At 36.0% G+C, this 26,589-nt stretch overlaps 1 protein-coding gene across 1 annotated transcript in view; it reads left to right on the top strand.

The window, feature by feature from the left end:
• LOC112972101 (CUB and sushi domain-containing protein 1) overlaps window positions 1-26,589 on the top strand; it is a 579,349-nt gene that overhangs the window by 433,686 nt on the left and 119,074 nt on the right. Inside the window, exons 23-26 of the mRNA XM_026078182.1 lie at window positions 3,681-3,872; window positions 8,884-9,010; window positions 11,487-11,689; window positions 23,424-23,615. Of these exons, the coding sequence (XP_025933967.1) occupies window positions 3,681-3,872; window positions 8,884-9,010; window positions 11,487-11,689; window positions 23,424-23,615 (714 nt within the window). The remainder of the gene's footprint in view (window positions 1-3,680; window positions 3,873-8,883; window positions 9,011-11,486; window positions 11,690-23,423; window positions 23,616-26,589) is intronic.

Here is a 26,589-nt window from a genome sequence, read left to right as displayed (position 1 = left end):
ATGCTATGTTGTATGGACATTCTGCATATTTAATAATATAAATAATTTCAAAACTAGGTTAGTTAGAATAATGCCAAAGGCTAGTAAATCATTTTACAGGTTGGGTATTTTAGTCTTAACATAAGCAAAATCCAATTCTTTTTTCTCTCTTCCTAAATGTCAAACCTCAATCTATATTTTGTATTAATTTCTGTCCTCTGAAAAATTGGTTTTAGAACAAAGATTGCCTATAAGAGCCCAGGTAAGTCTTTATGTTAATAAAGTAATGTCAAGGTCATTCCATTTCATGATTAATTTCATATCTTTGGAACATATTATATTTAATTCAATTATAGTATTTTAATAYAGTATTAAAGTGATTTTCAACCTGTGACCTATGGGCACTCACAGTTTTCTTCCACAGAGTCTGCAAACATAACCAAGAAAAGCATGCTTATTTTCAGTAGGCATAGGTTTTCACAGTACTGGGATCTGTAGCTTGCTTTGGAAAACTTGAAACAGTCTACAAATCAAAGGAAGTGGAAAACTTCTGTGTTAGTGGATACCTGATGGTATAAGTGAGTGATGCAAAAATATGAACTATATATAAACGGAAGGAAATAACAGAAAGATCATTTTTTGTCATACTCAGTGCTGTTTCAAAGTAAGAGTAGAGAAAGCAGGGGCAGGCTATTGTAGGCTTCTCTCAAACTTCTGAAGCTTGTGGCAGGATGTTTTTAACACTTCACATTGCTGAGGTTTCAGGACTCCTCAGGGGTCATTATGGCAGATGAGGGGGAAAAAAAAAAACAGGGAATAGTATATCTGCCATGTTATACTGTGCAAACAGATTGTAAAGAGGTAAGCACGCTAAACTTAGTTTTACACCATTCAGGAAGCCCTTATTTTGTGTCTGAGAAGATCTGGTGCCTTTTAAAGACTCTTCATCCTACAGAAGCAGCACTGCAAAAATTCTGGTAAAAAAAAAAAAAGAAAAAATAAATGAGAATTCTGTGGCATTGCATCATGTATATCCACACGTTTGTGCAAAAGTGAATGCAAAGTGGCRTATGTGAAATAATAGCAAGTCAGAATGACAGTTTTATCCCAGCCTTGACTTCTTCACTAGTATGGATGGCTATACAGCAGACTGGAAGAAAGGTTTATGTGTCCATATGTTTGTTTGTTTCGTTTCACCCAACTCAGTCTGTTAGTGTTATGAAAGATACTACGTCTTCCTAACAACCTTACTTTATGTGGTGGAAGGTAGTGGAGAATTAGGCTTTTATGTAGCAGGCTAAATATATATCAGTTTTATAGAAAAGTTATTTCACCACACACACACAAAAGATTCTTTAATCAGAGAAAAAGTTAATCTCTCAATCACATTCCACTGCCAATGATAAACAAATGTCACATTTAGTAAAGGATGGGAAAGTACTTAAAAGCAGGTGGCAGAGAAGTAGTGTTMCATTGGCTCATGCTGTCAAATCAGCATTAAAATATCATCTCCATACCTATCAAAAAACTTACATTTTTAGAGTTTTAAGTTAATTTCTGTGTATGTTTAATAAGGAGATTAAAATCAAGAAATATAGCTATTTCTGGTGAAGTTCAGCTCACCTGAATGACCTCTTCACCTTGGCTCCTTCCAATGTGAGTGAAGAGAAATAGACCTTTTTAGAATTGCACAGTTCATTCAGTCTGTTTTAGGCATCTACTTGACAATGAGATTAATCATACCCTGTAAGTGACTATTAACTCTAAAAGGAAATTCAGACAACTGTTTTAGATATGGATGTTTTATATTGTAGATACTGAGAGCTAGTTAAAATAAATGCCACCCCTTTTGTCTGGAAACTGAGCACATTTGTTTCTTTTCTACAGCAAAGTGAAATTGCAAGGATGTGCAAATGTTTAACCCAGATACACTCTTTTAGCAAGGGAATAATGCTAAATTTCTATAATCCATTTGCACTTATAAGTGGTGATTTCCATTTTATGAAAATAACTTGTGATTATACATACTCCTTCTGACACATAGGCTACACCTCTGCTTGTAAACTAAACATTATCAGGGCATTGGTATGAGTGCTGAAATGTAGTTGCCTATATTGCTGAAATGTTAGGATCAATCCTAGCATGGTTTTAGCTTGGGCCATCTAGCACTCTCCCAAGCAATCTTAGGCACARTTTAGTAGACAGTGTGACCTAAAAAACATTCCTGGTAGGTGGTTTAGGGATAGCCATGCTCTTTTGGAGGGTAGGAGAGCTTAAGGTTATAGTTTTGGTTGGAGCATGCTAATTGGTTTTGGGGCCCTGACGTTCCTTACTTTAGAAGCATAGATAGAGATACTGGTTCTATTTGATAGAACAGCTTCTTTTGGGGTGAGATTTCTTTCCCGTAGCTCTAGATGTTCAAAATTCTGAGCTAGCTTTTTATATAAAGAACCTAGGCTCTGTTTACAGTAAATAGAAAAAATAAATATTTCCACAGGATGATTGTGCTGACTGATCTTAGACATATCTAAATAAGAATTGATTTGTCCTCTTGAGATTCATATTTCTCTATTGACTATGAAAGTAGCCTAAGGTAACTAGCTCAAAGTTATCCCTTTCATGTTTAGAAGCTGAGTTAGAAAAGGTGAAACCCAACCTTTATGTCCAATTTGTGAAAGTAGTAAGTTTGCTGTGAGAAAATTTGAATATTCACAGTGTCATCTGGCAATCTCCAAAAAGGTATAAAGTCAGCTTTCTGAAGCTGGCATCAAATAACAAATCTTACAAGTGAAATAAGCATGTAGGATTCTTTCCTTGTGATTTGGATGTACATGTTTCAGACATCCAAACTATACTATGTTAAAAAAAAACAGAAGACAAAACCTCTCACTACATCATGAAGAAAATCATAATTTCCATCAAATTCTGCTGATTTATTTGTGAGATTCACAGGAGGTGGAGAGTCACACACAAACCTCAAAGCTATGGATGATGATAAATCAGTTGGTATAGTATATGTAGTTAAGGTAATGCAAGTTGAACAGAAATACTGAGAAGAAAACAAAGGCATTTTCTGTTTTCAGAGGACTCAGTTGTAAGACCGATTTAGCTTCTGTAGAGGAGGAAGAACAAGGTATTGGATGCTCTCTCATTTTTCCAGGAGAATGCGATTCGAAAATGAGTGTAGGGATATATCTTCCTATTCACTAGAAGAGAAACCTAAGCCATGCTGTCTTGACACTAGCATAGATGAAACAACTTCTGTGTTTCCTTCCTGAATTCCCAATATGGTCTACTGGCTTGGGTATGGAGATCAGATGAGGAGGTGAAGCTCCCACTGAGTGCTAGTTACAGGACAGATACTGCTTCCTTTTCCCTGAATAAAGAAGACTGCAAGAATAGAAGGAGTATTAAATAATAAATGGCTTACTAGTCTTTTAAGATCGTGCAAATAATGCCCTTTCTTCACTAAAGTAATGTCATAATCCAATATCAAAGGAATAGTTCTTGCTCTTTTAGTTTCCTCTAACCCCAAATTATATGCAATTTATCTTTGTTCACTGTGGATGCATCTAATCTAGTTGAATCATGAGAATATAATTTGCACAGATTGGATTACAGTTCACTGACATTATATTTTGTTTGATGTTTTGTTCTGTGTCTTTTTTCTTCTTCTTTTCCCTTCCCATTTCTGTTTGCAGGTTTTGACCTAGTGAAGTGTGAAGATCCTGGCATACCAAATTATGGGTACAAGATCCGAGATGAAGGACATTTTATAGACACTGTCATTTTATACAGCTGTAATCCTGGCTATGCAATGCATGGTAGTGGTATTATGACCTGTTTAAGTGGAGACCGAAGAGTTTGGGACAAACCTTTGCCAACTTGCATAGGTAATATGGATTGTGACAGTGAAAGATTTTTTTCTGGTCATTTAAAAAAAATAAGTATTTTGTCTTTCTATATGAAATGATAATAGTATATACTATATATGATTTAAATTTTAAGTTATGATTTACTGTGGACATTCAGTTATAACTTTGCTGGCTGTGAAATGCATTGCTGGCTAGCAGTGGCTAAAAAAACTTTGGGATAACGATTCTGTTACAGCGAAGGAATATATATATTACGTATCCACAGGTATAAGGCAAGTGTATGTCCTTTGTTGATATCTGTTCTCATAAACCCTCAAGTTCCCTTCCATGCCTCAGGCTTTCCAGCACCAACCATTTTGACAGTGAAATTCATGAATCGCTTATTAAAATGCTTTTTCTTGTTTTGTTTTTTTTATTTGTTTGTTTGTTTGCTACTGCTTTTGTTCAGATGATATCCTGGGTCATTGAGTCTGATATGCTGTCACAGGCAGTAGTAGCATATAAATTAATTAGAAATTGTTTCAGAATCTCATTAATATGAAGTTAATTTCTATTTTTCATCCTACACATTTCTATTTTTCATCCTACACTAGTGGATTATTTGATCTGTTTGCTCCCGAGCCACTGTTGCCATGATAGAATATCCAGTCTATTGGACTCTAGAGGTAGACTTTTTCTTAAAACACTACATCTTCAAGTCTCTGAAACTCTGTTTCTTTACAAGCAACACAAATGCTAAATAGAGAAATACTGAGACAGACAAAATWTCTGAAAACCAGTACAGCCCACTGCACCACTGCGAGGCAATTTCTTTCTTCCAGTTCTTCTTTCCAATCCAGCAATTTTCAGTGACTTCCTAGAGTTCAACAAACTTCACATGGAGTTCCTCTGAGAGCTGGGAAAGTATTTCTGTGTGACTTCTGAAGCTTAGTTTTTGCATTTTTTGCCAGCCATAGGCAGTCCACCAACTATCTCAAGATTCTCACGTGACCTGCAGCATCCCTGCTTGTTGCTTCTCCCCCACACTGGGTGCCACATTCTCTGTTGTAGGAGCTTCCTCCTGCTGAACACATTCACAGACCTGCAGTCTGTAAAGGAACAAGCTCTCTTCCTTTCAAAGATTCGCCTTACCAAGAGGGTGGGAGCCAGGATAACATCAATGGACAGCATTTCTGCTATCTTAGTAGGCAGTGTTATTTTCCCAGTTGATTCTTGAACTGTATCTGTTATATCTGTTATTTTCTGTTATATATATTTCAGGTCAAAACAGCTCTTTACAGTTTTGATTTTAAGAAATTCCAGCCTTTTTCTACATTCAAGTCCTCAAGCTCTTCAGTTTAATTGGGTAGTCTTCTTTTCCCTTAAAAGTTTGCCCTTTTGTAGAAAAGAGACATAATTAGTCCTACTTTTGTCTGTCTCTCCATTTAATTTAAATTAAATCATTAAGGTCATTTTCTATAATTTTTTCTTATGTCTGTTTCCACCACGTACTTGAATCGATTCTAAAAGACTTGCTGGTTCCAAGACTATTAGATGAATAAATTTATCAGTGTCAGGAATACCTAGTTCCTTTTATTAGTGGTACAGTTTGCCCTCTAATCTATGTAGGATGTTGAAATCTCAGCCAGACACTTTTCCAAAAGAACCAATAGTATATCTTCCAATCTGACCTGGAGGAAAAGGCAGATAGAGAAAACAGGATCAAGTGAATCTATAAAAGAGTCCCATCTTTGTTCCTATAGAACATGTAGAACATGACCCTTCTCCAAAATGTTTCTGACCAAAATGTATGTTCTTTCATCCTTTGAGACTTTATTTAATTTACTGCATTGCTGCTATCAATGCACCCTCACCTCCCATGCCTTTACCTATCTTTCCAGTTTTCTTGAACAAAGTAGGCTTTTAGCTTCTRTAATCTACTTGTGATTGCTGTTCTATCATTTTTTTCATTATCCTTGAGTATCTGGTTTTGTATTTGCGTTAGTAGATCTGGTTTCTGCATTTTGTTGCAATGTTTCAGGAATTACTGTACTAAAATCTCCTATTTCTTGAGGATCTCACTTCATCTCTTACTGGAATTATGCCCTGTTATTAACAGAGTAATGGATTTTATTTTCATTTCCACTGATAGAGCTTATTCTTGCTTTCTGTCTTTTCAGCCGCAATGTTACCTATGTACCTTAATCTCTTAACGCATTTTTTTTACTTGCTATCCTTGTTCGTATCTTTAAAATCAGATTTGGGGATGGTCCATTTTGTATAAACTCCTTCTTCCCATTTCTCAGTTTAAAACTCTTCTGAATTAGCTACCTGAGTAGTCAGATGTTCACTATTCTGTCTCTGAAAATCTTCTAAAGGTAAAGTTTTCACAACTAGTCTGTTAGTTTCAGTAACTTGTTACTGTTTTTTTCTACTTTTCTATGCGCAGGAAAATGTCTCATGAAGATCCCTGAAAACTCAGTTAAGCTTCTGTAGATCATTTCATTCTCTGCTTTCTTTTTCAGTTCTCTATATATCATCTTTTCTTCCTTCAGTTTTATCCTGTTCTATCTTAGTTACATCTCTGCCTACACCGATCTGACTGGCTTCCTCTTTTCTCGTTTCTCAATTCTGTTCTCTTCATAAGAGCTGTATGGTTTTATGGTCTTACTGTTGTGCACTTCCAAAGATCACTACCTTACTTGGACACACATGCGCTTCCAAAGATCACTTTGTTACCTAGACACACTTTCACTTAATGGACCCATGGTTCCAGAGACCTCTTCTTTTTTGCTTGTTATGTCTTATATCAGCATGTGATACAGGTTCCACATATTCTGCACCCAGTCATCTTTATTGATACATTGCAGTATTGGTCTTAGAATTTCTTTTCATCTTTTTTTCTTTGTTCTAAGCCTTAATGAAGAAAAGACGATTCCTGTAATTCCTCCTTGGTTCATTAACAGCTAAACTTTTTTTGAGCCTTTTGCTCAGATCGGCCCTGCCCTTCATTAAAGGTTGGTAGCTAATTGTTAGTTACTACTTTTCTGTTAGTCTTGGTCAAAAGTAGAAAACATTATGCCTGAGTCATTGTATGCAATCTCATAAAGGCTTTGCAAACAACTGAAAAAAAGCTTGCTTAGCCCCAGAAGAAAAGAGACTCTCTTGAAGGAGTTTATTCTTGATGATGAAAAGCTTCTTTTGCAAGTTCCTTTAGATTGGCAGCTGACTTCTATAGGTCTCTTGCTTAAGAAGTTCATCATTCAAAACATTCATTTGGCAATATTTCTTGATCTTCTGTTATGGTCTACCTTTTAGAGTTACAGTTTAATATTAACAAAAGAAACAACCAAAAGAACCTAAACACCTATCAATCACTTCTAATAGTTAAGGTAATACTTACTTTATATAGTATATTCTTTGAAGTAGTGGTTTTACAGTATACACATTTTCTGCATGTTGAAAAGCTGCCTTTTTGTTTTTTTGGTCAGAATCATTCCAGAAAGTTTACTTCTGGTTTGCTCCTAAAGTGGAAATTTTTTTTTGGATATGAAATATGTAATTCATCCTCCCAAAGTCTACATCATGTATTCCATTTCTGAAGGGGTCTTCTGAGAATTTGAAAGCAAATCTGTCAATTAGTTTGAGTTAAAAAAATCTGTTTTTTCTGAGTTATCTTGAGTTCCTTGGTAAATACAGTAATGTATCAGTCACTTCTTTATCTGCAGATGTCTTTCAAGGGGATTATTGCAGTCTGAATTTTCCTATATAATCAAAATTAACTGAAATTTTAGGCAAAGGTTATATTTGAAGAACTTACACTGCAAAGTAGCTAAATCATTCATAATTTTATCTTTCTGCCGTGGTTCTATAAATCATATATAGTCCTGAGTGACCATAACGGCAGGATAGATAAGTAAATCCATCACCTTATTTCCCCTACCGTTATTTTCCTTCCTTGTAACRATTTGGTTGTCAGCAGTGTCTCAGTGGCATATGGAAGGCTTATTAATTGTCAAGAGTTGTTACTGGTAAATTATTTGGTCCTGCTGCCATGGTTCTTTCATCATTCTGTGTCTTATGCTATCGTAGATAGCTGTGAATGAGAGTTCCCCATGGCAGTTTTTTTTAACTCCACTACTTGTGAAGTCACAGTGTTAAGGTAACTAAGGTAGGAATTCAGGGACATCACTTAACTGTGGAGTCACTGATCCTCTGGTTCAGTGGCGACTGATTTTGTTACACAGAGTTCCAGTTTCACCAGCTCATCTCTTTAAACTGGCCAGTTAATTGCATGATACTCTAAATAAGCAAAGTAAGCTTGATTTGATTCTGGATACTTTGTGCTGCAGTAAGTCTCTCCACAAAGTTAAAGTAGTAATGATAAAAATGTTCAAAACGAGGTACTGTGTACTTTCAGATCATAGCTTTCTGATTTATTCTCTCACTTGGTGGGCATATGGTATTTAAATATTTAAATACCTAAGGAAATTACTAGGCAAAACCCAACTGTTTTATGATGGAATTAAGCTTGAAGGTGTATATAATAACTTGAAAGCATTAAACAAAAAGCACTTGGAAATTAGAACAAGAGAAAAAGTGTTTTTAATTGCAAAACCAAACTGCATAAGCTCTGAGTTTCAGCATTCAGTGGTAATTTAAAAAGCCAAACATGCTAGATAAGGTGTCTTTGAGGCCTCCAAACATTATGCTTTTTTGCCCTTTGGTGATGATAAAAATGTGCTTTTGTAGTCTTACTTTATATTGAACTATACTCTTTTTTCAGTAAAATACCTTAATCCCAAAAATATATATTTTTTTACTTCATGACAAGGCAGCAATGAGATCATTTATATGTGCATTTCTAACTTGTGTACATATTTTGGTTCGTATGTATATGTCCTGGTTTATAGCATTGTTTCAGAGATATTAGGCCATTTTTTTTACCTTTTTAGAAGATAGAATGATGTGAAGCAGAGGGAAAAATSGAAGTGCAAAATATTATGGCCTTATTAAAAATAAACAGTACAAATCCTTATTTATTTTGTAGCTGAGTGTGGTGGTCGAATTCATGCTGCTACATCGGGGCGCATTTTGTCTCCAGGTTACCCAGCACCATATGACAATAATCTTCATTGCACTTGGATTATCGAAGCAGATCCAGGAAAGACGATAAGGTACATACGTAATTTCAATACTTAAATTTTATTGTTGACTTCAGTATTTTGTAAATTATATTTTCTGTCTAACCTACTTATCTTTTCTACACTATTTTATGTTTATTAACTCCTTCATACATTAATAAAGTTGATGCTTGTTGTGCTGGCATTTATAAGTGCCATTCCTCTAGGGAACGTAGGAGCCTAAATTGTGCAGCAGACAGCTAGGATCTAATTCAGAACTGTCAATTCCATTAGATAATATGGCTTGTAAATCTTTGGTGTGGTAATGCTGTGCACTGCTATGCCTTTTTCTAACTGTCAACCAGCTAAAATGCCAAGCTGTTGTCTGTGGCTTCAGATTTCTTCCCCTGAGTTGTTGTAATGCCATTTTTTTATATCTTACTGCCACATTCAGTGTAATAATTAATTTTAAATAGAATATAATTAATCAACACTTTCTTTTTAAAAAATTTTGCCTCGAGCAACCATAAAGTGCCAGGCTGTCTGCCAGGAGTGCTGCCACATCAGGCATCTTGGAACTTGTTGAGTATCTATTAGAAGTGCTTTTTTATCATTGATGCTTTGATCTGATAAGGATTTGACAGTTAACAGCAGCTGAAGATTAGCACTATAAGGCCTTATATACAGCTCTGAAGGGTTTTCATTTTGCATTACTGCTCTCTTCTCTTAGAGCGTTATTAATGTATACTGCATTCTGAAGTACAGTGTATATAAATAACACTTTTTTCCCATAAGCAGTTGAACGATAAGACCAACAACATCTCAGAAGGCTTTGAGATTAATCAAATCTGAAAAAAGGATGAGGTTTTAATAAGAAACATGAACAGGACTGAGAGAACGCTTAATAGATAAGGACTAGAAGATTTCTCCAGATAGAGTAGGCAGCATAACAGAAAAGGGAGGAAATGAGAAGACTACAGAAAATGAGGGAAACACAGGTGGTGACTAATGTGTGAAATAAAGGTACACGTCATAACCTCTGTGATGGAATCAAGAGCTTTTATTTCTGTAATAATTTAAGGGATGCCAATGGAGGGATTCAAGAACTCCGGCAGAAAAAAATTAGTAACGCACAAGGAGAACTTGAAAACACTCTTCAGTTTGCCATACTAACAAGAAGGAACTAGCTAGATCACTCAAAGGGTGGAAGGAATACCAACAGTTAAAGAGTATTTCAGCTCATCTTTGGTGCAGTTAACATACAGAATCAAAGATTCAGAAATGGCAAATTCTGTCTAATATTCATGCTAATTATTCTACTTCTAGCAGGAAACTGCTGTGAAAACAAGAATGTAACAAAAGCATTAAACATACTTCTAATCAAAATAGATAATCTTAATTTCAGTTGAGAATCTCTTGATACTTACATGTTTAATGATATGCAACAGAGGTTAGTTTCATACTGCAGTGGCAGAATAGATATATGTGATGTCCAGTRAATGCATTTCTTCAGAATATTAGCTATCTATTTATTCTGAGCAAAAGATTAACAAATATTAAACTGTTTCAGTAATCATTTTATGTGAACAACCATTTTAACTGATCATCAAGATGGACTATCAATATAAGTCCATTCACTGAAAAATCTTTCATTTTTTATATTTCTATTTTTAGTAATCTCATTTCACTAAACCAAATAATGAATTCACTCCATCACAGGTGAATTCAATGAGTTATTTTCATTTAAATGACAAATTTCAAATTAATGATGAATGGAATGAAGAAATATCAACACAGAACTACTTAACACAAAAAAAGCGTTTTAATATTTACTTACTAGATTTCTTAAGTGTTAAAAATATAAGCAACAACCAGAACTTGAAGTCAGTGCAAAGATTTTGAATACTAAGATAACATTCTTGAACACCATTCTAAATCTAATATTTCCGCTGGAGATAAATACAGATTAGAGTATTCCATTACAGTCCAGTTATATAGTTTATTAATTTTGGCAGAAGGCAAAGGTGGGAGAAGACATTTTTTGTTTATGGTAAAAAAAAAAGGCAGAACTGACAGAATTTCCTGTGCTATACGTGCTAACATCTAATGGAAAACAAATGGTTATCAGAAAGAATGTCAATTGCTTTTTTCAATTGCATGTCATTCAATCTAATCAGTTAGTGTTCTTGGTATCCTTATTTGAATAAAGAGAGGAAAGCTTTCATCAAATCATAGTTCTTATCCCTTAAAATATCTAAGATAAAAACARGCTAATTAACGGAACAAGTGTGATATATCATAATAGTAGATTTTGCCATTGCAGTATAGCGAGTACAGAACAGAATCTCTCTTATGAGATCATCTCATCTAACTGGAAAAAATGGGTATCACTTCAGCACCACCAGTGTTTCTTCAGTCCTGAAACAGAAGCAGCATCTCCAAAATAAGAACAGTTTGGGAATGTTTGCTTAGAGTTTCATGTAATTATGTTTAATGAGTAATATGTAGTGTTTTTAATCTTTCTTTGCAGTCTGCATTTTATTGTTTTTGACACTGAAGTTGCTCATGACGTCTTGAAGGTATGGGATGGGCCTGTTGAGAGCAGCATATTGCTGAAAGAATGGAGTGGCTCAGCCCTTCCAGAGGATATTCACAGCACTTTCAACTCATTGACGTTACAATTTGACAGTGACTTCTTTATCAGCAAATCAGGCTTTTCCATTCAGTTCTCAAGTATGTAAATTCTTTTTCATCTCAAATACAATCAGTTTTTATTCTAGTATACATGAATTACTTGTTTCTCATCTTACAACTTCCTCAGTCTTTACAAAAAGAGATTATATTATTGTAATTATTATATGTATTTATGCAGAATAAGTACTATTAGGGTGATTTGTTTGGATTTGCTTTGTATCTTTAAGTTTTCTTAGTCCTTGATTTATACAGCAACCCCATGCCCAACGTTATTTTATTAATACTTATATACAAACCTAAATGGGTTTGTACATGCACAAATTTTCTTCTGAACTGATACTTTTACATGTTCTTACCAGTACTATCTAATAATATCTTAATTCCTTTGTGTTTATATTTTATGTTTATTTTTCTTTTTTTAATCACTTGTTGCATACTGGATCATTTTTATAATTTCAGCAGCTGTGTGTGTTCACAGTTAAACTGAGGAAAAAAGAATAGAATATATCTGACCATTTTGAAATACTTTAAAAGATTTACTGTTAAATTAATCAAAGAATTTCCAGTTTCATCTTCAGGTCTAAAGTAAAAGCATGTCTGTACACAGAATAATGGGATCAATATTGTAAAACTGAGTATGTGGAGTTTTTCTATGATATTATGACTGAAGTGTTAAAGACTGTAGATGGGACTGCAGGGAGACTGTATCACTGTCTTTGATTCAGTCATTGCATCTTTATATATTTAGATGCAATTTATGTAAGGGYATATCTACTCAGGAAAGTAGGAAAATGAAGATTAATTAATAAAATGTGTGAACATACGTGTCTTATTTCAAACCTTCCCTGGAGATGCTGTCATTCTCAAATAAATGGCACTGATAAGCTTCCAGTTCTATTATTTCTGAATGAGGACATCTACTCACTACTACTGAATGAGGAAACCAGGGGGTTTCCTGTTCTTTAAATAATACATTTGAATTTTACCTCTTTACTTCATTTAGTTTGATTTTTCTGAATGTTGTGCCCCAAAGCACAGGCTGTGCTGAGATACCTAGTTAAAGTATGCAAAATAAATTAAAGAATAAAAACAGAATAAACGTCTCTGGAATTTCTGACCTGTGTGCTATATAATATGCTGCTTTTCAAGCTGTTTGAAAATGTCAAGTTTTACATATGTGGCAATGAAGGGTTTTTTGCACTGTTAGAGTTAGCAAACACATTTTGTGGTGTATTATGTAAAGCAGACATCAGTTAATCCATAAGTTACGGAAGGAAGAAAATACATAAACTGTTAGACTTGTCAACATAGGTATTGGTGTATATTCTTTGACCTTTGGTGATACCTATAGTAAATAAGAGACAAATAAATGCCATAAGAGTGAAGAACTGATTTTGTCATCTTACTGTAATATCTGTTGGATCTGTTCAGTGATCATGCTGGCAATTGCAGCGTATGTCTAACTGCAATTAATTGGAATTAGTGGTGAGGAACTGAATGTCTCAGTTCAAGTTAAGGGAAAATTCTGTAAGAGTTCAGTTCACCCTGTTTGGCAAGTGTAATGTTGTAATGTTTTGTTTTTTCAATTATTAAAAAAAAGGATTTAAGAAATATGTTAAACAAAATGTTAAATTATTTCACCTGAAAACTAGAGCTTGGTTTATTTAATCTCCTTAAGGCAATGGGCAGACCACTGTTGCCCCAATCCAGTAAAGCATTTAAATCCATTGAACTATGGATATATGAGTATCTTTGCATGCTTTGCATTCATTATGTGTTCAAACTGTATGTCAGTTTAGGGCAAAGCTGCACAAAATATTGAAAACTGACTACTTAAGTAGTTTCTCTAATTGATTCAATAAAAGAGTGGCAATCCCAGAAAATGTAAATGATTTATTACAAGTTCTATTATGATAACTGCTCAAGTTTTGAATCTTTGTGTCACTTAAAGGATTTTCAGGTGATGCATTTATTAAGGAATATATTTTATTTAAACATGAGTTACAAAACAAAAAGTAAACTGCAGATGCAGAGTTGCACAGAACTGTAAAATTTTCAAGGCTCTGGAACTCTGACACAGGGAACTTCTGCATTGGATTATGTAATTGGGGTGAATGTCCATGTGAATGAACATCTACTGATAAAATCACGTGAAGGGTATACATCTGAGAGTATCAGATCACATGAACAGCTTAAAATCAAAGCACTGAAGTGCTAGCTTTCAGTTAGAGGATTTGTTTCACTGTGCTGCAAAGGTGCTGATCACTTGCATCCTCTGCATGGGGCCCTGGAATGCTCTTATTACATCTACCTAAAAAAGAGGTGCTGTGAAAGGATAGTATGAGGAGAGAGGCAAAATGATGAATCACATACTCAGCATGTGACTTGATAGATCAGAAAATATCATCTATGAATTAGTTTATTGTATATGTAGGTAGACGTGTTTTTAACGGAAAAAAATATAAAAGGCTGAAGCTCACAAAATGTTTGAACAATATTAAAAGTCCATTTTCTTGCCCACTCATCTCAGCATGTAGAACACGAGGACACGAACTGACTAGAGTGATTATGTTAATTGTAGTCATCCTAATGCTTTTCATTAAAACTTAATTACTGTTTAATCATGCATAAAAGGACAAAAATGGAGTTCATTGTACAAAATTGACCTTTACTCTGGGGGTTAAGTACATTTAAACTATGTATAACAAGCCAGGGATGTCAACCAACTCTTTCTTGTCAAGATATAGAACGTGAGCACAGGGAGAGTCTAGACAAATTTGATGACTGGCTTCTTTTTTCCCAAGATAACCCAGTTACTGGCAGCAAAACTTTCCTACCTAAGTTAAACATTTAAAAATAAGGTATCTAAGCTCACTTAATTCTGTCCTGAGCGTCTAAGGTAAATGGGATAAATTTCCTTCTAAAAATGCTTTTTTCTTTCCATCAGCTATAGCTCTAGTTATTCTAATATAGACTAAATCTCACACTTCTAGACATCTAAGAGTAGGTGAAATTAATCCTACTCTAAGGTCGTGACTTGGTTTCCTTTTCATAGGTTTCTAGTTCCATTTGAGATGGCCTAGGATATTCTGCTCGGTCTCCATCTACCACTCCAGAAGGTTACAGGCCCTTGGGTCATATCTGCTAGTTCTCTGTGGGTATTTTGGATACTGTAGGGCATCCTAAATGAGTCTAGCCATCTGTGTTGAAGCAGATCAGTCTTGCCCTAGGTGTTTAATCTTCGGCTACTCTGGACTTCTGAAAGCCCTTGGATCCCATGCTAGTTCATTGCTTTTTATTAACCTGTGCATCCTGAAGCTTATTCTATTGAGAACTTGTTTATATCTAACTATGCAATTTGTTTATTTGATATTTAACAAAACCAATATATGTGGCAGATGAAAGGAACAGCACTGTCAGAGACCTTCTAGGCAGATTATCATCAGACTCAGCCTCATTTTAACAATACTTAACAATAGTTCTACCCTAACAGTTTAGCCTTTTTTCTTTGAACTAAATTCTTAACTGTTATAATTTGAGAGAACTGCACCTTTTTCTTAAACTAAATGATGCATTTATAGTTCCTCAGTTGGTTTCATAGATTTTGCCCTTCAAGAGTACAATGCATCAAAGGTTTATTTTCACGCATCTCATAATGAAAAATCTGTTTATACATTTTTGGAAATGTCTGGCTTTTCTGGAGTCAGAGCCATCTGTGATAGTTTTCTATGCTGACCTCTGATTCTATGGAATTGTTAATTTTTATCTGTCATAGCCTTCTTTAAGCATACAGTTCAATTAGCAATATTCCTATTTCTGCCTTCATTTGAACTAGAATGTATCTTTTTTGCTAATGAAGAATATTTAGCAAAAAAAGTTAATAAAAAAGCAGCGCAATTTTTCTCAGTTTTTTTATAATATTTCTATCTTACTAGAACAACTTCAGCCACTCATTTTATTAAACACAAAATATGAAATGGTGGCATTTCTGTACTTGGTTTAGCCTGGCTTTCTTTGTTTTTTTTTTTGTTTCTGTTGTTTCTTTGCTCTCCCCAAATTTGCTCTTGGGCATAAATGAAGAGATAAGAAATGGAGTAAAGATTCCTGATTAAACCTTTATCTTAACAGCACAAGTCACCAATTATAATAAAATAAACAAACAGCTCATCCCAATCAGTTAATTAGAATAATTACTTGGAGGTTATTGTCTCTGATGTTGACACTTTTGTTGATATCTTCCTTCTGACAAGAGCTTAAATGTCAGTGGCCCTGTGTTTTTAACATTGGGCTTACTCTGACAAATCTGTTTAAGCAATGATACTTGTTTATGTCCAGTTTTTGAATTCCATTTGATCGTGTGTCAGTCTACAGAAATTCTTATGGTAACTGCCATATGTCTTGAACTACTAGGGTAGTGTTATCTTGGAAATTGTTCTTTTGTTGCTCAGATATCTTTTAATTACTTGCTTAATATTTTGAGGTATTACATTTAAGTAGTATCAGCATTTCCATGATAGAATCTTCATTTCCAGGAATTGCATTTCCATTGCAATTGTTTAAGTCTGAGCCATGATGAAATTACCAAGAAAGAGGGTTTAGCACAAAAATACTTTTAAAAGAAAGTTACACATGCATAATCACATATATGCCTTACTAAATAACTAAATCTTGAGTTCAAAGAAAATAAAATGCATTAAGACATCACTTGCTAAATGAAATAAGCAGTTGGGCACCAGAATTTAAGATTACATTTTAAAGTCTGTAACCTAATCATATTTCATAGTTTGGTTTCCTCTCTTGCTTTCTCTGATGCTATTAATATTGCATTACATGCTCATAATAACGCATTGTCATTAACATGGAAGATGATTCCTACCAAAAACATATGTGCTGTGGGTAAGTGCCTGGGTAAGATATCACCAGCCTCATATAAGGTAGAAGTTGTTCGTTTGGTTCCTGTGGAACTAAGCAGGAATTCAGCTTGTAGGTTACTTTGACAGTTATCTCATTAAAGTTGTATCAAAACTTTATTTTCTAGGGATGAGGGGAGGTAAAATACCCTTTCGTGGGTATCATCATCTTCATTACCACAACGATGTTCTTTTTCCAAGAGGTATAATTTATTTCCAGTAAGAGGTTCAGGGCTATATATTTTGATCTCACATGGATCCTTATCTCTGTACTTCCAGGAAGCACATAAATCTAAAGCGGAAGAGAGTGTTTCAGAAACATCTGTATTCAACTTTTCTTCTTTGGGTTATCAGCGGTGTGCCCTGCTCAGTTCTGGGCTATTGTGAAGCCCATTATGAAGCACTTCACTCTCCATTACTCTGCTACAGAAGGTTGGCTGCCTCCCTCTGGGCCTGAGAGTTAGTTGTAATAATGACGAGTAGAGGCACTCCAAAGTACCTTGTGGATCTTTTCTGTTCCACTGATTGCAGTAGAGTTTTTTTAAATGCTTTTTCGAAACAGATTTTAAAGCCTATTTTTAAATAAAAGCAAGCATTATAAAACTAGCAAGGAAAAAGAACAGATTGCAGGTGGTTTATCTTACTTGAATGATGTTTATTGTATATATTTTTGGCACTTATTTCCAGAGCTGTCCTGCAAAGAGTAAATGTAAATATTGCCCTTCCCATCTTGTAAAAACTGATACAAGGAAGTGTAAGTCTACAAGATCTGATAATCCAAGGTTAAGCCTGGGAAGCCATCTAAATCTTAGGCCCATGTTAATACTGCTGGACTTTGGTGCCACACATGTTAAAATAAAATGTGGCAATTAAATTTTCATTTAAAATATAAATAAAATGTAACTTTCAAATAGCTTAGTCAGGTTCTTTCTGTTACTTTATCTTCTTTCTGTTTAATTCTCTTAATGCCACATAAGAAGACTGAAGGTCACTGTTTCGTAGAAGTATCCTGCCCTTCCAYATTAGCTACTTAAAAGCAGTTTCTGAGGATCCCTCATTCATGCTGCCATGTTTAAAGGAAACCCAACAATCAATTCAGATTTATTATGCAACAATTTAGAATCCTCTGCAGRGATCAGTGTGCAGTGAGACTCACTCTGCATATGGTTCAGTAAACTTGGAATGCTAAATTGCACGTACAGTCAATTCAGATTCTTCATGCTGTGACTCAGTGTCCTTGATGCAGTGTAGTGCCCAAGGCCTCCAGGTTTGTAATCCAGCCTTGTGCTGGTGCAAGAGCTGGGCTGAGGCATGATGGTGAGGTTTCAAGCAGTGCTGTGTTCTACTTCTGCAACATACTGGCTGCAGAAGTCTCTCTGTTTTATGGAGACCAAGCAGAGAGTATAAAATGTCTTAATAGCTACATCTCCTGAAGAGGAGGGAGACATGTTGAAGGAAGCAGCATTGAAGTCATCTCAAATTTATTCATGTAAGCCTCTGTGCTTCCAACTTAATGAAAGAGACTGATTTAGGGTATTTTTTTTTTTCTTTTTACATTATTAGATAATGCAAGCCTTATTTGAACATATGCTTAATACTAATTCGCACAGTTGTTAGTCTGTACATTTACATATATGATGTAAGATATTTGTCAGAGAGCAAATGCTGTATTTTTTTCACCTGTTACAAAACTATTTGCTAGTCTGAAATCACTACAAATCCTATATGCAATGTCTGAGCTTGATATACCAAAATCCTTCTCAAACCTGTTAGGCAAGCAGTTGTGTCAAAACAGGGGAAACTTGTGCATTGCTGCAATTTACAAGCCTAATTCCTGGAAATCCTTTATTATTTTTATAAATATGTAGAAAATGTAGAGAGAAGTGCAGCAAACGCAGCAAATGGCTTACATGGTTGTTTACCATAGGCATAGTGAAAACAATATCGATGAAAATGATAATTTTTTTCTTGAGCTATAATAGAGTACAGGCTAAACAAAATGAAAAAAATGAAGTGTCCTTCAGGTGAAAGATAAATTGGGCACAACTCTGATATATTACTCACAAGGTTACAGACACACAAATTTACTCTGGATCATGTTCTCAAAAACAGTCTCCCACTGATTTTCTCTGAAGTTTTAAATCAACTTTGAAAATGTAATTTGGGTATCAAATCCAAATTAAAATCTAAAATAAGATTCTGGAAAATTATTAAATTCACAATAGAGAACCCTAACACAGTGGCTGCCGACATATGAAAACTCACCAGGCATCTCTGTTTTTCCCAACTGCCCGTTCTCCTGGTACCTCTAGTTCACAAGCATGGCCAGCTGAGCAGTTGAGAGAGCAGGAGAGGGGAAATCTGTACAGAGTGGTACTTTATAATTTGCTGAATATCTTATAATTTATTTCCTAGAAAACATGTGCAAGAACTGGGAGACAGGGAGTTCTTTTCCAACCTAATGGGATCCTAGTCCCTTCTCCCTGCTGTGCCATCTTAGGCATCTAATTTTTCTCAGCCGTTTCTAAAAAGTTTAACTTGGGAATTTGATTTTGACTTAGCAGCCATGAGCCTAAAATGTAGTCATTGCTTTGCATGATTTACAGCATATATGTCTTTAAATGTGTTAAGCTTCAAGTTTCTGAATTTCTTAAATTTTTGAAAATTGTATGTGGCAATGTCACATCAGAGCATGAACATCTATCCGTTCTTATAAGTGTATAAGGTAGATATTAAATTCATCACCATATATTAGTATATGGATTTAGAAKAAAAGAGCCTGTTTACAGGCAGGAAAAGAGCCTGCTTTCTGTCATCCAAATGAGATGGTTGACAGAACTGGCAATTTTAATGTCTGGATTATATATTAATGCATGTAACATCTATACTCTTTAGACTTTTGCGCAATACCAAATGAAGTAATAGTAGACTTCTAATTTTCATGAAGTTACAGAACCTCTTGGGAAGTGTGAGCAGTAAAACAACTTGGGAAGGAGACAAGATGAGAAGTTGACAGCCTGTCTAAATGTTCACTTTACTAGATGACACATTGCTGTTTAAATGTCTGGTGTTTTGTTTAATTAGGATCAAGTGTATTTGGCATGATAAAAAGGTTATTAGTCTCAAAGACATAAGATATCTTCCAAGGCTGCAAGAACAAAAATGCGAAGAACATTTTGTGGTTATTAAATGGCTATGGTTGTTTTTAAAATTTAGAACTTTTTATGTAGGAAATGTAGACTAACAGTGAAATGAATTTTAAAAGGCATCAGTCCTATGTGACTGGTGCATACTTGCCTCAGTCAAAAATCCAAGTAAATGTTGTTTGCTGAAATTTATCTTGCATACAACCCTTTAAGGAGAAAATGAAAGTATTATTCAAAGATCTGTTGAAAAAGGACGCTAATTAATGACAGAGGTAGGTTTATGCTCATGTACTTAAAAAAAAATTGTGATTCTTTAACAGACATGAACTATAGTGATCTATTTTTAAGAACAATTATTGTCTGTCAAATAGGAAACAATTTCTCTGAGGTCATGACCATGCTTTCCTTCCCCTGTGGCCCAGTATATATTTAGTAAACTGCGCTAATATGAATGTCAGGTGAATTTTCAGAGCAGTGCCTGGGGAGTGCTTACACAGTACTCATTAGCAGTGACAGGCATTACTTGTATTCTTGGGCTGATGCTTATAAATTCTGGAGAAAAAAGTCTACTGCTGCAAACAGCCATTCTTTTACTTCATATAGAAATAGGAAACATCTCAAGGTATGAGAAATGTTATTTTGGAATGGAAAAAAGGTCACAAAATTATAAATAATAAAATGGTAAACCAAACTCCTGCATTTATAGTGTAGCCATATATTCTGGTAAAGGGATGTTTTACACTTCCTGTGCTTTGGCCACCTATTTGCTGGAGTATACATAATACCATTTTAGCATACCATTTTAGCAGGCTTCCCCTTTTCCTTTTTTTTTTGTTTCTCTTTTTACTCATCACTTTTTCAACCTTTCCCTCTCCTGCAAATTCATATATATGTTTCATGTATTATCAATTCTCAGCAAGTCCTCTGGGTGGTAGTTTGGGGAGAACCTGATGTTTGCTGTTCTGAATTTTTAATTCTTGTAAAAAAAGGGGGGGGTGAGGTCCTAAACTGCCATATTTAAATTTAGATTTAACTTAACTGTTGTGCTTTTTCACAGCATTCAAACATAAATCTTTATAGCTTCTGTTCTGAAGAACTTCCAATTTAATTTCTGAACAACTTCCCATCACCTCTCATACATTCAGCAACACATCTTTCCCCGTTCTTCTAAATACCCAGAGCTTGATGAAGTAAGAATTATAGCAAAATGTGAAAATATAYCTGGTTAGATTAAGTAAGAACAACAATTACATGATTTCTTAATTTATCTGACCCTGTTGTGGTACAAAATCTGTTTCCTGGAAAAGTACAAAATTATCATGAAAATAATATCATGTGGCAGGACATACACCAGAACATAGTGTCCTTTGTTTACCCTTCTCTCATTACTCTTATCCTCTGTCACTGCTACTATTTTTTGATCCATCAACAGTTTCAGTTATTACCAAATTCCTTGTATGGCAGAGTTACCCTTCCAGCAAAACTTTAGGTGCATATTCTATATCTCTTTGGAGAGTCACATCTTCTTTTCCATTTGTTTTTCACTTGTTTAGAAGTCTTTGTCAGGAACGGCCAATCCTCCTGACATAGTTGGATCAATCCCCCCCCCTTTTTTCTTTTTTTTTTTTTTTTTTTTTTTTGGTTCTTGTTTTCATGTTATTTCTAATATTAAAGATTCTCAATTATTTCTCATTCCTTCCTTCATAATCTCTTCCTCCAGCTTTTCCTGCACAAGCAGTTGACAATGGTTGTCACAGGGGACCAAACCCCACCAAAAATATTACCAGCTTTCAGCAAAGTGCTCATAAGCCATTTTTCTTTTTTGTGTTTGCGCRCATAGTGGAAGCAAAGCCTCAAGTCTAATTGCAGTTATATATTATGTCAGTATAATAGCCATAGAATTTCTTTTGTACTTTGGCTCTGTGTGTGTGTCTGTGTTTGCTTAAAGCACTGTTAGACATGAGAAAAGCCCCAGTGAATAAGAAATGACATTTGATACTACATAATGAAGTTTGAAAGAGGTTGGGCCCTTCCACAGGTAATAACAGAAAACGACAATCAAACATAAAGGAACAATTTTTTATATTCCTGGTCTTTTTTTTGGTCTGTAATTTATGATACTATCCTAAAACCCAAGTGCTAGGTATGCTTCATATTGCTCAAAATACAGAAAGATGTAGTCGCTCCTTTCCCAGAGTGTGTGAGAATGAACAGCCAAAGAATAAGATAAATGATAACATTAGCTCATCAATCAAGGAAGCGATAAAAAACAGTTTTAACATGGGCATATATGTTTTTAATAAATTATATGTTATCTCTGAATGCTCCTCATTGGTCTGATCATGTCTTAAAGACATCAGAGCAAAGTTATACCTTGAAGAGACATCAGGTGTAGACTTGAGATGGTTATGAATCAGTTTAAGAAAGGTGTCTAATTAATGAGCATGGAAGAAAGTGTACATAGAAGCTTATTAGGAAAAAAAAAAGAGAATAAGTTAATATTGAATTTTGACATTTTTGAAGGATTATCCCTCATGGGAGATGAGCAGATGGGTGTTCTGGGGAAGATTTTTAAAACATCTTTAGTCTTGGTTCAAGAAGTTTAAACTTGATAGAATGAAGACAGAGAAAATGATAGAGGGACTTACTTGTAGATGCACACTAATATTATCAATGGTGACAGTGTTTGACCAAATGATTTTGTTTTTTTACTTTTGCTCATAAGTGTGGTATGTTCCTTGAAAAGGACATAGTTGGGGGAGCAGCTTGGTGTGGTGGGTAGCAGAGTGCAATTCAGTGATTCAGGGAGGGGAGCCTCTGAAGATGGCAGGATGTGGCAGGCAGGAGAGTCACCGTATGGGAAGTAGAGAGCTTAGGGAGAGACTTCTGTTTGAGGTGATGGGAAGAAAATCTTCATAGGGGAGACCTCAAAGTTTGCTGCAACTCAGGAAGTTACTGAATTCCTGAAGCCAGAAGAACAAACCTGGTCTTTTCCACAAATCCACAGTGGGTGGCCAAAAAAAGTGGTGTGTGGATTTGTATATGCAATTTTTTGACCAATTTAGTTGCTTTATGTCATATCATACTGATTGTTCTGCTTGTTTTAATATTGTGCTCTTTGACTGTGTTATTTGTATCTACAGAGTTATACAAATTCAAGAGACTGAACATAGGCGAAGTTTCTTGCTTAGGTTCAGTTGGAGTATACTCTGAGAAACTTGTTGCCTGCCCCTGAAATGGGAACTTCAGGGCTGTATAAAATATTCAAGCAGCTATGCATACATAGCATTTCTCATATGCTGGAGGATATTAAAACCATAAAATTATGTTATTTACATTATGATACTTGCCCTATTGTACAAAAGACATCATAGTGCATAAAGAAATTTGCTTTGATAACTGGAACATTAAAGTAAGAAAAGGAGTTACTAGCTCTTTTGATACATTAAYGGGACAAAAAAAAACACAAAAAACCACTCTTGTGTTTATTCCCTCTCAGGCCATATTTTATATTAAGAAAATTGGCAGAAAGCCAACATAAACATGATGTATCTCAGTGGGCAAATTCTCATAGAAATAAACAAAGTGCCTTCCTACGTTAACTGATGAGTAAATAATATTGCCTCTGGTTGGAATGCTCTTGTAAAAATACTGTGCTTTTAATTACGGATGTTTAGTACCTAGTCTTAAAGTTTTTATTTCATGGTTTCCCTATAGCTTCTATTGCATCAACCTGTAACGATCCTGGGACACCACAGAATGGCACCAGATACGGAGACAGCAGAGAGCCTGGGGACACCACTACCTTTCAGTGTGACCCTGGCTATCAGCTTCAAGGACATGCTAAAATTACGTGTGTGCAACTGAATAACCGATTCTTTTGGCAGCCTGATCCGCCTACATGCATAGGTAATGAGATGAAATGTTAGCCTGTGCTTAAGATTAATACGAAATATATTTCTAGTTAAACTAGTGGACATACAATGCTAAAGTTGGAGTAATGGTCTCTTCAAAACTCAGTTACTTAGTACTTATGGTTACTGACAGTCTCATTCTCAAGAGTAATACTATTTTTGGATGTTATTTTCTCTCTCTATTCTATCTTTTAAACTTTATGATAGTTTAAAATTCACAGAGTCTGTCATAAGTAATAAAGTCAAAGAGGTGATTTAGATCAAAATATTTTTTCTTATTGGATAGGATGTGTGACAAATCTCTTACAGTGGTGTTCCCTGTAGTAATTTAGTTACATAAATTGTGGTGGATTATTAATTCTGAAAATGCTCTGAGTTCTATTATATATTAAATACCCACCCTGTGCAATACCTAGAAAACTACAGAGGTGTTTTTTTTTTTTTTTTTTTTGAAGTAGAATGCTTGTTGGAAAAGATAGATTCAGAGGAGGGGTCTAACTGAAAATGCTGTTGAAAGAAATGGGATCTTTTGTTCATTTGCATAACACCAGAGGTGGGAGAAATCTTATCTTCTTTCTTTGAAACAAGTTCTGATTTTTGGTACCATAAGTCCTGTATAGCATGAAGATTGCTGTGAGGTTTTGGTCAGTAGACTAGTAGTTATAGGCCTAGAAGTCTTGATGAAATGTATTTTAAGGACATCAGTGTAGCTCTTTTAAGGTTAGAATTACCACATCTTTGAAAAATTATCTGCTATGAATAATAATTTTTTAGATTTTTATCATTATGTTGCATATTGATTTATAAGTAAATGAAGACTTTATTTAATGATCCTTGAAGACCAAATACAATCTGCTTTAATATTAATAGAAAAATATAATGCTTTTCCTTTCTGCAGGCCCTTTGGGAAAGGCACTTTCCAAATTAGCAAATCCCCCAAAAGTTAGAGTCCTTCTGTTTTCTCTAAAGTGTTTCTAGACATCCCAAAAATATTGGGAGGACTCAGGGTAATGCAGGATAGTGTCTCTGATTCCTTATCAGGTAGCAGAATTGCAGCAGCTATCATTTGCAGTGTCTTTTGAATGTCTTATTTGCAATGTATGAATGACGATATGAAAATGTTTCCTAAACATACTGGGATTATTCCARAACTAAAAATATTTAAATAAAAATCAAAATTAAAGACATATGGTGCCTAAAGATTTAGAAGATCTGTGCTCTATCTATAAACTCCAATTTCCATCACTCACTCAATTTTATTATCTACTCAAAAAAAAAAGTACATGTGCTTAAAATGATGTACATATATTTATTCTTCCATATATATATTCTTCTATATTGAGCACAGCTAACAGAGGCAGCAAACAGACACAGCAGTTTGCGCAGCATTTTGTGCAGAAGGGTGCAAGAAGGCACTTTTGTTTCCAATCCTAGTTGTGTAGGCTTCCTCAGATATGGTCATGACATGCCACAGAGCACGTTCCCTGGTAGCTGGTGGAGTCGCTGCATCAGCTGTGTCAGAGGCTTGGACCCAGACAGACCCTCTGACAGTAGATGCAGCTCTACAGGTGTCAGGCTGCAGGGAGCGCTTGGGGCCTCTCCGGGAGGCCTGGGCCGGCAGTCAGCTCTCCTGCAGGAGGTGTGCTGCTGTTGRCGAGYTGTGTCGTCAGGTAAGGGAGTTACGGGAGGAGGTCAGTAGGCTGCGCAGCATCCGAGAAGCAGAGCAAGAGATAGACAGGGTATTCTCGGAAACTGTACAGCTCCAGGAGTCCCAACACCCTGCAGCAGTGGAGTTGCCAGAGGGCTCTGTGCCGTGTGAAACGGTACATCATAACATCGTAGAAGAAGGCTGGAAACTGGTCACTGCTCGTGGGAGGAGAAAGGCTCCTACTCCTCCCGAAGACTTGCAGCTGAAGAACAGGTTTAGTGCCCTCCAGGATGAGGAGGAGATGGGCATGGCTGCAAGGGAAGTACCTGGGACAACAGACCCTGTGCCTTGCCGGAACGCCCGGAAAAAGCAGCGGGTGATTGTTGTGGGGGACTCCCTGCTGCAGGGGATGGAGGCATCTATCTGCCGACCTGACCTCATGTCTAGAGAGGTTTGTTGCCTGCCGGAGGCTCGTATGAGAGATGTCATGGAAAGACAAGGCTTGCCCATGCGTCGGACTATTACCCACTGCTGCTCTTCCAAGTGGGCACTAATGATACCACGGGCTAATTGGAAACCATCAAGCAGGATTTCAGAGTTCTGGGGATGGTGGTCAAAGGTCTGGGAGCCCAGGTCATTTTCTTCTCAATCCTGCCAGAGAGGGGGATGGATGGGAGGAGGAGGAGGAGGAGATGGATTTTCCAAGTTAACAGCTGGCTGTGCCGCTGGTGTTAGCAATAGGGTTTTGGTTTCTACGACCATGGGACCCTGTTTGAAGATCAGCAACTGCTGGGGAGAGCTGGGATCCACCTCAGTAAGCAGGGCACACGTGTCTTTGCCAACAGGTTGGCCAACCTGGTAAGGAGGGCTTTAAACTAGGAAAGACAGGGGAAGGGGAGAGTTATAGTGCCAGGGTAGTTGGCAAAAGACAGCTCAAGTCAGGACACCTGCAGCAGGTGAATGCAACCAGGGAAATGCGCATGGGATGTGGCTATGGAGGATCCTCTTGTATCCCTCCTGGGAAGCGTGCATGCTCAATCACCTCTCTGAAATGCCTGTACACCAATGCACGCAGCACGGGGAACAAACAGGAAGAATAAGAGATGTGTGTGCGGTCGCAAGGTCATGATCTCATTGCCATTACAGAGACATGGTGGGATAGCTCGCATGACTGGAGTGCTGTCATGGATGGCTGTGTGCTTTTTMGGAAAGACAGGCCAGGAAAGGGAGGTGGTGGAGTTGCCCTTTACATGAGAGGGCAGCAGGGATGTACGGAGCTCTGCCTGGGGGTGGATGATGAATCAGCTAAGAGCTTATGGGT

This window comes from Apteryx rowi, unplaced genomic scaffold (assembly GCF_003343035.1).
Source record: "Apteryx rowi isolate R43461 unplaced genomic scaffold, aptRow1 scaffold_474, whole genome shotgun sequence".
Lineage (NCBI taxonomy): Eukaryota > Metazoa > Chordata > Aves > Apterygiformes > Apterygidae > Apteryx > Apteryx rowi.
Note: the sequence above shows the minus strand (reverse complement) of the source record. Positions and strands in the feature narration are given on the sequence as shown.